Source organism: Theobroma umbraticum, unplaced genomic scaffold (assembly GCF_002168275.2).
Source record: "Theobroma umbraticum cultivar Fairchild unplaced genomic scaffold, ASM216827v3 scaffold_146.0, whole genome shotgun sequence".
NCBI classification, from domain to species: Eukaryota; Viridiplantae; Streptophyta; class Magnoliopsida; order Malvales; family Malvaceae; genus Theobroma; species Theobroma umbraticum.
Window position 1 is genome coordinate 7,344,985 of NW_018397265.1, and position 14,432 is coordinate 7,359,416.

The 14,432-nt window shown below is 32.4% G+C and overlaps 1 protein-coding gene across 5 annotated transcripts; it reads right to left on the reverse strand.

The window, feature by feature from the left end:
- Positions 1-2,546: 2,546 nt before the first annotated feature.
- On the reverse strand, positions 2,547-13,148 carry DMS11 (Histidine kinase-, DNA gyrase B-, and HSP90-like ATPase family protein). Of its 5 annotated transcripts, none has more exons than XM_021436577.1 (20): positions 12,855-13,148; positions 12,223-12,637; positions 12,048-12,140; positions 11,909-11,943; positions 11,144-11,222; positions 10,911-11,000; positions 10,757-10,832; positions 9,374-9,452; positions 9,174-9,302; positions 6,170-6,268; positions 5,970-6,071; positions 5,737-5,883; positions 5,313-5,405; positions 4,898-4,940; positions 4,659-4,770; positions 3,978-4,189; positions 3,808-3,899; positions 3,350-3,429; positions 3,162-3,204; positions 2,547-3,049 (listed from the first exon to the last, which is right to left on the reverse strand). In XM_021436577.1, exons 2-20 carry the CDS (start codon positions 12,632-12,634, stop codon positions 2,939-2,941), a joined length of 2,127 nt encoding a protein of 708 aa, XP_021292252.1. In that variant the 5' UTR covers positions 12,635-12,637; positions 12,855-13,148; the 3' UTR covers positions 2,547-2,938. The 5 variants fall into 5 exon arrangements, with proteins under 5 accessions (XP_021292252.1, XP_021292253.1, XP_021292251.1 ...); XM_021436578.1 differs by having other exon boundaries at positions 2,548-3,049; positions 4,889-4,940; positions 12,048-12,125; positions 12,855-13,147; XM_021436576.1 differs by having other exon boundaries at positions 2,548-3,049; positions 4,889-4,940; positions 12,855-13,147.
- Positions 13,149-14,432: the final 1,284 nt, after the last annotated feature.

Genomic DNA, 14,432 nt, shown 5'->3' on the forward strand with positions numbered 1-14,432 from the left:
ATGTTACACGTTTATTAAATATATCTATATAGGTGTTTAAGATTTTGACATAATTAATTAATCATATCATGTTTACTTGTATAATTATTAATACCCTATATTTATACACCATGATTAAACCATAAATACACAAACTGCGAGGTCTAATATATATATATGTTTTGCGAAGTCTGGTATATATATGTTGCACAAAGAGAGATATTTATAAATCTCCTATCTCTTGAACCTTCCTTTCCTCTTTCCAATAAACAAATTCGAATATAAGATCTTTAACCATAAAGGTACCACGATCGGGACAATTACCATATCCTTGTTAACGATTCAAGTTTCAAATAAAATCTTTCTCTAAAAATGCTAATAAGTAGTAACTAATATTTTATGAGACTTCTCTATATATATTCTTGCTTTATTCTTCATCAATTTATAAAATTACAGAGAGAATTATATTTTTTTTCATATTCATCTTTTTTATTTGGTTCATTTTTTTCTTAATTTAATTTATTTTATCATTTTTAATCTATACAATTTTTTTATTTATTTCTTGCATTCTAAAATTTATAATTTTGTTCAATAAAATTGAACTCTTTATTTATAAAAAATATATTAAAATATAATCCAATAGTTTTTTACATCCTATAATACTTCTGCATTAAGTTTACCAAAAGTTATTTTAATTTGCCTTTGCAGTACTTTTAGAAACAGTTCTACTCGAACAACACTTCTTCCCGAAGCTCTATCTAGGTCGGCTCTAAGTTATGTTAAAATTAATTATAATTAATTTTGCACTGAGTGTCTTTTCTCAATAAGACATCTTAATATTAAATTTTAAGATTTTAACTTGAAAAGAACTCGCATTCAAATCGTATGATGGAAAGATTTGTTTTGAATCAAAAGAAGAGATCTTTCAGTAATTCATAATATTATAAGAGAAATTATATTTTTTCACACTCATTTTTTTATTTGTTTCAATTTTTTTCTTGATTTATTAAATACCTTTTATAGTAATTTTAATTAAAATTAAAGTCTATATAAGTTGTTTTACTAAACAACTTTTCTATAAAAAAAAACTTATAAAAAGTAAATTTATCAAACAGTTTTAGCTTAATTTTAAAAGTTATTATTTTTCATAAAAGCTTTACAATAACTTTTAAGTTAAAAAAAAAAAAGTCTAGCCAAGTATGCTATAAGTTTTTTGTATATCTAAGAGAGATGTCTCTTTTTTCAAACATTGTAATAGTTCTCGGCGACATCTCTAGAAATACTTATTAAGTTTTTAAGAAAAAACTTTTTAGAAAAAGAATGTCCTCATTTCAAACATTGTAATAAGTATCAGTAAAATACCTGTAAAATCTTGCAAACTCTTTTTAAAAGGTAAGCAATAGGCAAGTTGTTGGACTGTCTCATTAGTTCAGCATTTGTGGCTAACCATCTAAGGCTACCCTATGGCCCGATGATGGCACGTTCCTTCTCTTGGTCCTTTGTACTTATTTGCAATATTAATAAAATATTTTCTTTGATATAATATCGATAATTGTATATATAACATTCGGTATACCTTTTTAATTTTAATATTACTTTCCATTACTTGACTCGTGGTTATAATTTATGTTGTTCAAATATATTTGAGTAATTGATTGACTGATTTGAGTGAGAGCGTCTATCTGAACATCGCACAAACTATCGTATACTTAAATAAAAAAAACGTAATCCGTGACAACATGGATGGAGAACATTAAACTCCCCAACTCTCTTTTATTTTCTACTACAGTTTCCTGTTACCAAAAATTGGACAAGTCTGGATCAAATATTGAAAAAAATACAACAGAGTTTATTAATGGTATTTTAATATATGTAAACAACTCTAACAAGTTTTTCAGAGACTAGTAATTTCCGAAGTGCGGGAACCATTGCGCGCAGCTCTTCACGTCTGATTCTTCCACCTGCCACCCTGATTCGCAGTTGGAAGACTTCAAACACTTGGCAAATAAAGTCACATCTGGCATGCAGCCATGGTTGCAGAAAGTTGACCGCGTTATTCAACTTTTGGATTGGGACCGAAGAAGAAAAGAATGGGCCTAGCGGCTTATGAAAAAGTCAAGCCATCAAACCCATTTTGTTAACAAATGATTGCTTCAGAATAGAAGTTACCAATGTCGTGCATGTCACTTCAAAGCCTATTGGCCCAATATGGACTTCCATTAAATTTCATTTTATGAAAAGAGAATATTAATGTCATCTTACTCAAAATAGTCCCTGAGACCGTGCTCGGGATTAAGAATTTGATATTTTAATTTAAAAATTTGGGATTAGAAATCATGAAAAGAGTAGAATAATGAGATGAAAAGATCCATCAATGAGTACAACAACTAACTATTTGCAACTGATGTAACACGTAAGTATTAATTGCGAGCCATGTCATTTACCACATATACAAAAATATCAAGTAACATTGAATCTAAATTTTTCATTAATATTAAAAGTTTTTGTACATACAAATCCAAGAACTTTTTCACATAAATGCAATAGTTCAAGAGCTTTTTTAATATCTAATACTAATTCACTGCGTTATTCATTAAAACAGAAAACCAATTTGCTATAATTTTAAAGCCAATACTACAGCTTTTACTATACCAATATATAAGGCACCAATATTTCCACATTTTCAAGACTTTGCTACGTCCCTCTTCCAATTATCCTTCTCTACACAGCATTCTTTTAGTAAAATGTTAAATAAATAAATAAGTATAAAAGATTTTTGTCAGCATTGGAAAATTATTTTTGTTTTTTCTTTTTGGGTTTTTTTTTTCAGCTCCTAACATGAATTAGTTATGGCCTGTCAATCCCATCCTCTCTACAGAGTTGAGATCACTTGGATACACTGAGCTACAACAACATTCTTTTACAAATAAAAGAATTGAACATTAGGGACAAGCAAAATTTACATATACACATCATTCTCATCCTTCACAATATCCAGGGAGTTTAGTTCAGCCAACAGTCTGTCATACTCGCACTGAACCTCTCCGACTTCGCTTCTAAGCTTTTCGACCTGATGGAGTAAAAGGATGTTTCTTATAAGTTTGGTAAAATTCAAGAACGCAGCAAGACTTTGGATGCCAGAACAAACAGCCAAAACTGCCTGTACCATTTAAGTTTATTACCTTGATGTTAAGTTCCTCCCTTCTTTTCTCATATTCCAAGCATCTGAAACACGAAAAAGTAGACTTCTGGTCATCAGCTGAAAGGTTATTGCTATTGGTTATCATGTACGTATGAATTTTATTTTCTTTTACAAACTTCTAAAACCATTGCATCAAGTAATAAATGTGGATAAAACTATAACACTCACTTTGCACGCAGTTTTTTGTTTTCTTGCATCAAGTAAATAGTTTCTTGATCTTTCGACTGATTTGCAGTAGTATCGACAGGCTAGAGGAGAAAAAAGCACAAAACGGTTAAGCAACAGAAATCCATTTGTTAAAAGATGCAACAGATAGATACTACGAGTAAGCAGAAGAAAACCAAATGTCATGTCACCAATGTAAGAAGGAACTGAATCCTTAGGGTAATTGCCCCATGCAACAGCTAATTAAATAGCAAGAATTGGGTAGCTAAACTCATATATGAGCAGGAACAATGGAAGGATTTGCATGCATGCTGCGTAAAATTTCAAATTCCCTTTGAAGCATAGAACAGTATGGTAAAAATTGTATGTTTTAGCAGACAATGGACTTATAGAAGGCACCCACAACTCCCTAGTTGAATCTAATAGTCTAGAAACTAAGAAAGCAAGCTCTCTACACAGACCTGTACAACTGTGTTGGCACTACTCCCTGCCTGACGTTTCAACTTTTCAAGGTTTGCTAAGTCGCCAGGTTCCTTCCTCTTCGTAGGCAATCCTGCTCAATTACAAGGCACCTTGACTAAAAATCAAATCCTTCATATTAGTACCAAAACAAGATCATTATAGCACATACCTTGTATGCTTCTCCCGTGAGAGTTGGTGATTGATTGCTTCACTACAACATCTGCACTCCCTGTTTTAGCTCTATCAGCATCCAAGGAAGTTTGATTCAACAGAACAGGTTGTTCTGCACTGCTCTGTCCTGTAAAGTGAGATGAAACATGAGATGCTGGTGGTTGAGACTTTTTCTTGACCTGATACCCAATTAGTCCGCAATGATAATCCCTGCAAATTGAAGAATGTGCGTCAGGTAAGCTGTACTGAACTATGCTTAGACCATGAACTACAACCTCATGAAGAGGCCAATTGGTCATTAAAAGAAATTAAGGAAAACACTGGAGATATACAATCTAAACTATATAAAGGCAAAATCCATACTTCAAAACAAATTTGATCAACCATCAAATTGAATCACATACAAATAAAAGCATGGGAACATATATATTTTTTCCCAAAACAGTAGTAGGAAATAACACTACATAGTTTTTATCCAAAAACATACAAACATAACATGGTAGAAAATGTGTTGTTCTTCTCATAAACAGCCATGGTAGGCACCCAATACTCAGAGCAAATGGAACCGCAAGACTAATTAGATAAGCAGAAAATCAGGAGTAACAGGAAGCAACTTTAAGTGGGAGAAACAGTAAGCTATGAGCTTTTCATGTAATTTAGACATTAAAGAATAGATTACCAATATTCCCATGTCATTTCCTTCAAGCGACCTTCAAGCTTCTGAAAAAGGGAAGTTCTCTCAAAATCTTGTTTGTTATGAGTTGGCTCAACAAAATTAGCTTCCAAAACACCTGAAAGAATAAAACAACTCATTTGGTGAGTGCTAACTAAGATTTAGGTGGAATTACCCTATGATAGAGAAAAAAGGAACCAGATATCAATGAGTGAATATATTTGTAGGCTTCTCACCAACCACACCTCTACCCCTACTGTCTGAATAGCTAACAACCTGCCAAAATGGCTGCAAAAGAAGAAATAGGGAAAAGACAACACTTTAAGAAATCCTCAATAGCCGCTTGAAAAGAAAACATGTGATATATATCACATGCAGGAGAATAAGTTTCCTCGTTAAAGACATCCAGGCATGTAACATTAATCACATCTGAGAGAACAAGTTTCCTCCTTCAAGACACCTAGGCGTGGACACATGCATATGGCAATGCAAAATGCAAATATAAACATAATATCCCTGCACCCAGTAAATTCCCAGTTTTCTCATTCAAAGCAAATGTGCATAAGCATCATAAGACAGAAATGAAAGTCAATTTTGTTAAAGAAATAATTGGAAAAGTTTATTTATGATCTGGGCAATCATTCACTTTATGAAAGTTACCAGAATTAGACGGTTCTTGTGGTAGACGCAAAAGCCATGGATATTCACTTGCGGAGCTTCTTTAAGAAAACCAATTGTACATACAACTGTAGCCTGCACAATTAAACCAGAAAGCAGAAATGTCAATACAAGGTAAAGTCATAGAAACATGTAAGGCAATCACCATTGAAGGATGCATGCAATACAATCATATCAACAAAAGCAAATTCCATAAAATTCTCATCCAAAGCTCACAACAAATGAAACTTGACAGTTGGGGTTAAATTACAGAGGATAGTTATTTTGGACATCAACAAAATTTTGGCTATTAACTTGCAGTGCAACACTGGAAAGGGAACTGTTGTGGTTTATACAGTTCATTAGTTTCCATTGAAGATAAACAACGATAAACAACAAGGATAAGGCGTGGAACAAGCAATAGTACCTCCACAGATCCAAAGCTTTGAGGCCTATACAAGATATATTCTATAAATTTGAGATCATCAGCTATGTTATGATGCTCAACAATTTCCCCACGCAATATTATCCTGAAAGTGTCAGGAATTCGCAAGTACAAGATCGACAAATATACCTGTATGGTGAGACAGAATTAAAATATGAATCCTTTTACTTGTAAATGTAACATACAATAACAACATGCCGAAACTATGGACTCACACGAAGAGAAAAATGATAACGGCTAGCAATATGTTGTTCATTTACAGCTTTCCAAGCAGGGATTGTGTTGACTTTTTTGGTGTCTCCACTGATGCGAATATCCTGCAACCAGAATCATAAGATTTCATTTGAAAGATATTGCAAGATATTCACAGAGAGAGAGAGAGAGAGAAGAAGAGGATGCAAAAAGAAATTTCAACCTTTGGATCAGAATCAAAGTCTAGCTCTGAATCCCCATCATTATTGAGCCATAAATTGTAGATAATAATTTTTGTGCCATGGGCACCAATGTCATCAAACTGCAATTAGATGGAGGTACATGTGAAGCTAGTGAGATGAGAACAACTTTAACGACCAAAACACTTCATGAAATGTCAATTAAGATTAGTTACACTGCAAGAAATTTGGTCTGCGCTCCACTTCTCAAGTCAAGGTGCTTGCATAAATTCAAAGTAAATTTACTTTTTTTCAATTTGAAGCGAAAAAAAATTAATAAATATCCAAACCGTTAACATGTAATTCAAGAAGTTATTTAATTATTTAAGGGAAATGAAGGTGACAACACTACCAAAATAATTCCAAAATCATAACAAGAACAACAATACATAAAGCCTTTACTTGATATTAGGGTTAGTTATATGAGTTGAACCAAGTACGAGCCAACTCAATCTGTATCATATCAAAGTCTCAAGTCCACGTTTGTGCTTCATCAAAATAATACCAAACATCAAATTTAAATCAAGCTTTGTTTATTTAATTAATATATGCAATTATAAATATATTACAAAAAGAAAACAGCACAATTAGCTTGCAAATCACTCAAGCCAAGTATAAAAAACTTTGAAGTAAAATTTAGAATTTGTCAATCAACAAGTTCAGAATTATTTTTCAAGTAAAGCTCAAATAGCTTGCAAATAGGCTTGATTTGCTTACACCATACTGTGGTACTCAATTTAAGGAATATCCTTAATTCAACAAATAAAAGGTTTTTTTGTTTCTTTTCTCCTTTTTTTTTTTTTGTAATTTCCATAGTTTTTTGGTCTTCCCTTTTCTCTTTTGATAAGGGCATATTATATTAAATCTCATTTTCTACTAAGAGTATTTGCAAGTCTTTGTATCTCACACACCCTGACCACTTTTAGCATGTCTCTTTCATTTTTTTCTCCCATTGGTACTATGCCACCTTCATCTAGATATACTTGCATTGATCATTTTCAATATGGCCATACATCCATTATATCATTCTCATCTCAGATATACTCATTATCTAAAAACATTACTATTTAGTTGTCAATCATTTAATTCAATAAAGTACTATATGAAATTTTCTCTTGAGATTTTCCAAATCACAAGGATTAACTCGCAATTCTGACACTACAGTACCATTTATAGTTTTACTAAACTTGTAGTCCTTGCACGCAGTTCTAGACCTATTTAATGAGAAAACCCTTTGCCTTCAAAGTTCTCTTCAAAACTCAAGCTTAGCATTTCCAGTTTTATCCACCAAAACTATATAATTAGCAAAAAGCACATGCTATATTAAGCCTGAGTTCTCTTCACAAACTCAAGCTTAGCATTAATCTTTGCTGTATAAATATATTCTACAATTTAGTCTCCTGAGTAAATCCATCTATTCCCATGGAAAAAGATCAACACTTGAAATTTTATCCTTGGTATAAACTTGTTGCTGTTACAAAGTAGTCAATCAACCACACAATAGTAATTATGCCAGTTACCAATAATACATGTTCTTAAGAGTGAAAATATCGCAATATAAACTCATTTCTTCTCCAACATCAATGAACACCATGTCTATGTCTTTGTTTACTACTAATCTCTTCATCAAACATCACAACTAGATAAATAGCTTCCATTGTCAAAGTTCCCAGCACAAATCCAACTTTATTCTCCAAGACACTAGTCTTAAAATTAACTTTAGCTTGACCATGCTATCCTACGAGTTTATATAGCACAAGTCTTCAATTTGATACCACTTAGACATAATTCTATGTTAGTCTCAGATAAACTTGTCAAATTACTCATTCTCCACACATTGAACAATTTCTTGGTCCACAAATTTTAAAACAAGTAGTAAAGGAAAATGTTCGCTTTGTTATATACTTCCACACCTTCAGAGGGTTGCCATGAGATCGAATTACTTTTCCACACCCTTCATGTTTTAAACCTTCTTTAAAACCATTACTTTTCAACTTTTCCAATAAAAAGCATGCTTTCTTATTCTTCCTCTCAAATACTCAATTCCTGCCAAGTTGTATTGCAATAACATCCAAAGTAACAAACTTTTCAATATTCATTCTTTAGCACTTAAATCTCCATCCCTTTCTCCCTTTTATGCTTGTACCCACCTATAGAAATGCTTGAAAGCCATAGTTTACTCTTCACCTACAGCTTTCATAAAGATCAATACGTATTTCTTGCAGTTTTCTTTGTTTCTACATTCATGCAAAAGTATATAGGCAGTCCTCTAACTTTGATAAGTTCTTGCACCTCCTTTTCTACCACCAGTATTCTTTATGTGATAAAGCACCCTCTCATTTAATTCTCCTAAAACTTAGCTTCCCCATTCATATAGAAAGTAACTTGTTCATACAGCAGAAAAGTTCCTTCTTAAAAAAACCTTTTCTTCCCCTTTAAAACCAATTATTCTCTATCTTTTTCAAATCCCATGATTGGTTGGTGCATGATCCCCCTGTCTAAAGAGCAGGGTTCAAATCCCCCCTCCCCCAATTATATATAGAAAAAAAAACTTAACATGGGAATTGATAAGCACTAACCTATGTTAGGTACTCAAGCTTTCTCTTGAAATGACTTCGCAATCTTTACATGATTTTTCATACTTTTTCCTTATAAGAAAAATATCATGAAAATATAAAATTAATTTTAAAAAACAGCCAGCAAAAAATACTATAGCTAACAGGAAAATAACATACATACCAAATTACCCAACCAGGTTTCGCAAATGTTATGTTTGGTACTTTTTCCTTCTAAGAAAAATATTATGAAAATATAAATTAATTTTAAAAACACCCAGCAAAGGATACTATAGCTAAGAGGAAACTGTTATACATACCAAATTAACCAAGTTTTGCAAATGTCAATGCAGCAATAATAACCATTAACAATTGTAAGAAGGAAATAAAATCACAAAAAAAGAAAAAGGAAGAAGAAATGCACAATGCCTACTTGTTTCAAAAGCTCGGCCTCTGTTGAATATGGAGACCATTGCAACAAAATGGAAAGGTTAGACACAAAATGTTCTCTACCATGCAACACATCCAGCATGCCAGTTGACACATTAAGCTCATAATCCACCTGCAGTTTGCACAAAGATCTTATAGTAGGCACTGGAAACTCATAAACTCAAATAGAGAGAGGATGCTCACCATAGGTACTACTATTCTATCATGGCCTGTTCTTGTCAAGAATGTATAAGAGAGGAGACCAATGCTTTGAGTCAGTGACCTAATCATGGAATAAAGGGAATCAACCATTTAAAAGTGACAATGCATGTGTGTTTAAAGACAAAAACATAAATACATGTAAATTGTTCTCCATATACACCTAAGATACAAGAAAAGCTTTCTTTATTAGGTGTCACATCCCAGTTCATGCATAACTCTATGGACTTGAATCACATGAATTAAGACTTAAATCTGGATTATTAGTTATTAATAACTTGAACTTATATACAAATCATCTATCCCATTCCTTTTCATTGTGGGATCGCTACCGGACTCTATCCATGCAAAACTCAATTCCTAGTCAAGGCCCACACCTCATATATTGAACTAAGATTACACAAGGACACAAGAACTCTCACCATAATTTCCCAAACTTTAAATCATGCATGCTGTGATAGATTCATATAAAAAATAATGCCTCAAGCCCATCACCGCTAACTCAACAACTTTCAGACTTCGATCCACATGACTTACAAGAGCCTAAACTCAAGTTGGTAGAAAATAGTCTCTTGAAGTCTTGAACCCTTCTTTGCAACCCATCTATCTCACTATTTTTTAATGTGTGATGAAGAATCAGATTACACAAATAAATTCTTGAAAATAAAGAAAAGTTAAAACAACATTTTCCTTCTTAGTCTTTAAAGGCAAAGCAAAATCATTTATAACCCTATTATTTGGCTCCTTTTATTGCACCCAAATAAGCCCTTATTCTATGATATTTACCAAGATAACCCTTTATATGTGACCTTAACAGTCACGAAGGGCATGGCCAATTGACATTCTTCACACCTGTGCCAGATGACGTGACTTTTCTAACGTGATGAAATTTGTTGAGTGGGACAATCACATCTTGGGTGGAAAATTTTCCCACTCAACCAATTTTACCATGATAGAAAAGTCATGTCAATACCCACAGGTGCAAAATATGCCAGCTGGCTATGGGCCTAATGATTGTTAAGGTCATGTGACATCTTTTCATCAACATAAGGGCTAATTTGGATACAAATCACAGGATAGGTGTGACATCTTTTCATCAACATAAGGGCTTATTTAGATACAAATCTCAGGATAGGAGCTTATCTAAGTACCAAAAAGGTATAGGGTCTTATTTAGTATTAACACTAGCAGTGTTTCCATTATTAAAAATGATCTTTCATCAGAATTTTATGAAAATGACAACATTGTCCTGTAAACAAATAAACATAAGTAAAATTTAATGCTCTACATGTAAGCAAACATACAAGATTAGCAAGAATAATATTTTAATGCACAAGGTAGAAAATGCTTGTGGTATAGGAACCAAACCTATTGTCTAAGTGGCGGCTGAAAACAATGACATCTCCTCCAAGTCTCATAGAACTAGTCTTGAAACCATTGCCATCTGGAAGACCATAACTTTTTCGATAAATAAAAAAGGAAGGAACCAACAAAAATTCCAAAGAAAACATGAGATTAATACATTGTCCAATTGCAGATTTTGACTTCTTATCTGAAAATCCAAAGCTCATGCAGCGACGCATTGCTTCAGGGTCCATTCCACCACCATCATCTAATCAATAGGCATCAAGTTTTGGGAAGTCGTAGTTACAAAATATTTTATTGTAGACAAATTTTATGAAGAAAATAACATAATTGAATTATAAATGAAAAAGATAACCTCAGTGCTTTTTATGAGATTGAGACAAAAAATACCTTGAATTAACAATGCTGGACTCCCATCCCTTGGATTTGATGTTTTATCTACAATGACAAAAGTGGCCCCATTTTGGATCTATCCAATTGGAAAGAAGTAGGATGTGAAGTGCAAAACAGTAAGAATTCATCAAGATTGGAAACTGGAAAAGCACTGTAGTACCCTACATAATTGCACATATAGCTACCTACAATATGAGTATTAAAATGGTAATAATGTGATAGCAAGTACATGTATGCTTTTCTATCACTTGAATAGGTCAACCATAATTTGAATAAACTCTACAAAAGTGTTTGTCTAGCCTTAGGTCTAGTCAAGATATAAGATCTTTACTGGGGCTTTTATCTTACTCAAGTTGGTCTTATTCCCCAATATTAATTATTATATACAAACTAGTCGAATTAGGTTTAGTAAATCTTTGCCACTAATAAGACTTCAAAGTATTGATTGTACCAAAAATTCAAGTTTCTTGATTATAGTTCAATCCATATGAACAATACCCACAACTTGATCTATCTTCCCAATTGTAAACATACATCCATGCCCTTGTTCTGCTACTTAAACCTCAAATCCCCTGCAAATTCTCAGACCAATTCCTACACACACTTATTATATTATTGGATTGGATCTTAGTTCCATGACTATTTTATCATAAAATGTTTCCCAAGAAAACCTCATACGAAGCATTTGCAATACAAGAGAGCCAAAATAAAAATTAAAAGAAAAAAGAAAAAAAATGTCGAATAATCTAAGCTGAAATTCACCTCATCAATGGCATTGTCAAGTAGTTCTGCAATAGCTGCAAACAATAACAAACAAGTGACTAGTGTAATACATGTAAAATAATTCATTGATAACGAAAATGTAAGCAGGATCAAAAAGAACTGCATAAGCTAGACATACCACCAAAGGCCCACTTATGCGAGGTGGCATTTGAATGAAGAAACAGCGGGTGAACATGTAGATAATTTTTGCTATCTGCTGTACAAGAATAGACTAAGAAATTAAGAAGCAAAAACAATCAGGAAATCACATTTTATTAAAGAGTACAATTCTATGGAAACTGATAGCTTCATACTTTGTAGAGTAACCTTGGAACCAAGCCCCCCTTCATAGCTCCCAGCTTTCCAGAATTGTCGACAAACTGGCGCTGGAGACACAGCTGAAGTTGAAGAAATACCTGTATCATCCCCTGGAGACTGGCCTTGTTCCAAAAAACTGGTACTACTTTGACCAGTGCTTAAAGCGTTGTTTGAGCTTTTATTTTCTTCAGAAGCTTGTTTTCCAGGTTGGGTTTTGGACTTAACAAGCTCAACAGGTTGGAATCTATGATTATTTTTCTGCTTTGTTGTGCTGCCAACAACAGTTCCAGGCTCCAATTTAACAGGTTTGACATCTACCTCTCCAAGTTCATCATCACTAGACAAGTCCACAATTTCCACACAGTTCATCTCCAAAACTGTAAACAGACATGGCAACACAGAATTCATCTCCTAAGAACATGTAAAAGAAAAACACATAGAATCATAATGCATGTCAAAAGAAACCCAAATATTCAATTCCCAATAAGCAAGTAAATCAAATACCAAGACATTACAAGAAAAAAACATTGAATTTCATTCACATTACACATGAAAAAAGGGGCAAATAAATGAAAAATAAAATAAAAAGAGCTTGGAATAAGTGGAAAGAACAAGCAGGGGACTCTACCTAGGAAAATCAAGCAACTCCTTTTTGGGTGAAAAGATTTAAGCACACAAAACTGGAACACTAAAATCTGCCCAATTTCTTTCAACTTTCGATCTCCCCAACATCAACCAAATAACATTAACAAAACCAAATAAAAAAAAAACAGACAAAACAGAAAACAACAAACAAACAGGATCTCTGTCTTGGGTTCCCACTCTTTTTATTAAAGGGTACTTCTTTCTTTACTTTTTGGGAAAAAAAAAATTGTTGAAGCCCTAATCCAAAAAAAAAAATCCAATATTTCTTGCTAAGGGCAAAGAAGGAAAATAAACCATTAAAATAAGCTAAAAGTGAAAACCAAGGTAAGGGTATAGCTTTAATTTTTACCCAAGGGCATAGAAGGAAAATAAATCAATAAAAGAGGCTAAAGTGAAAACCAAGGTGAGGGTATAGCTTTAATCTAAATCTCCTTATAAAGGGTATTATTGATAATTTATATTTTATAATATGTATTTTTTTATATTTTATTATTTATTAAATAAAAATATTATATATATTTACTTTTTTATCTGTTGTGTTTTTTAATGATGTATCTGTTATCTTTTATCTCATATTCACTCTTCAAACATAATTTATACTTTTTTTTAATTTTAATGAAATAATTTAATCAATTTTATTTATTTTTCTTCTCACTCAATTCCCAAGACTTCTATTTAAAAGGAACCACTATTTCCTTTAAGTTAAATCTCATGTTTATGGCCTTCTCCTTCCCCTTCACTTTTTTGCTTCCTCTCTTTCTAGATTTTATTTCTTTCAATTATTTCTTTCCTTTACTTTGAAATCACAAAACAAATAGCCAAAGGAAAGTAGAAATAAACATATATATGTTATACTCTAAACAAGCTTTAAAAAATTAAAAAAAATTCTTTCTGTTATCTTCAATGTCGTGAAATTATGTAAATCAAATTAATGGACCTAAATTTCTTACTTTAAAAACTGATTATCTTTGTTAATTAATTTCTCAAGTGATCATAAACGCTGCAAACATTGCGCATAAGATACAAATAGTAAGATAGCTTAAAATAAAGGAAACAGTTTAAGTCTAATTTATAATTAATTCTATCCTCTATGATTTTAAACTTATATACCAATTTTTTAAAACAATTATTAATAAAATTTTACAAATCCGTTGTATAGCACGAGTACTCTTCTAATCCATTATGAAAATGACAGCTAAAGGGTGAAGGAGTTTGTCAAAACCAATTATTCCATACTTGGGTAAAGCAGGTTTAAGACTCTTAACTTAGATTGGAAAAACTTGAATTCCTATACATGGAGGTCTGAAAGGGTTTTCCATCATTGGTTAATGTGGTGGAATGGCTTGATTATTTTTGCTTCGAAATCTCACCATTTGTGGTGAGATGGTATGGCTCAGTTATTTTTGCTTTAAAATTTTACCATTTGTAGGGTTTACATCATAATTTGTCATGTATTGGTTACTTATTTTGTCAAAATAATAAATTTATTATAAATATACGAGTGAATGTCTATTATATCACTATTCAAAAGCTCAAATTAGGTCAAGCAATCAAAGCAAAC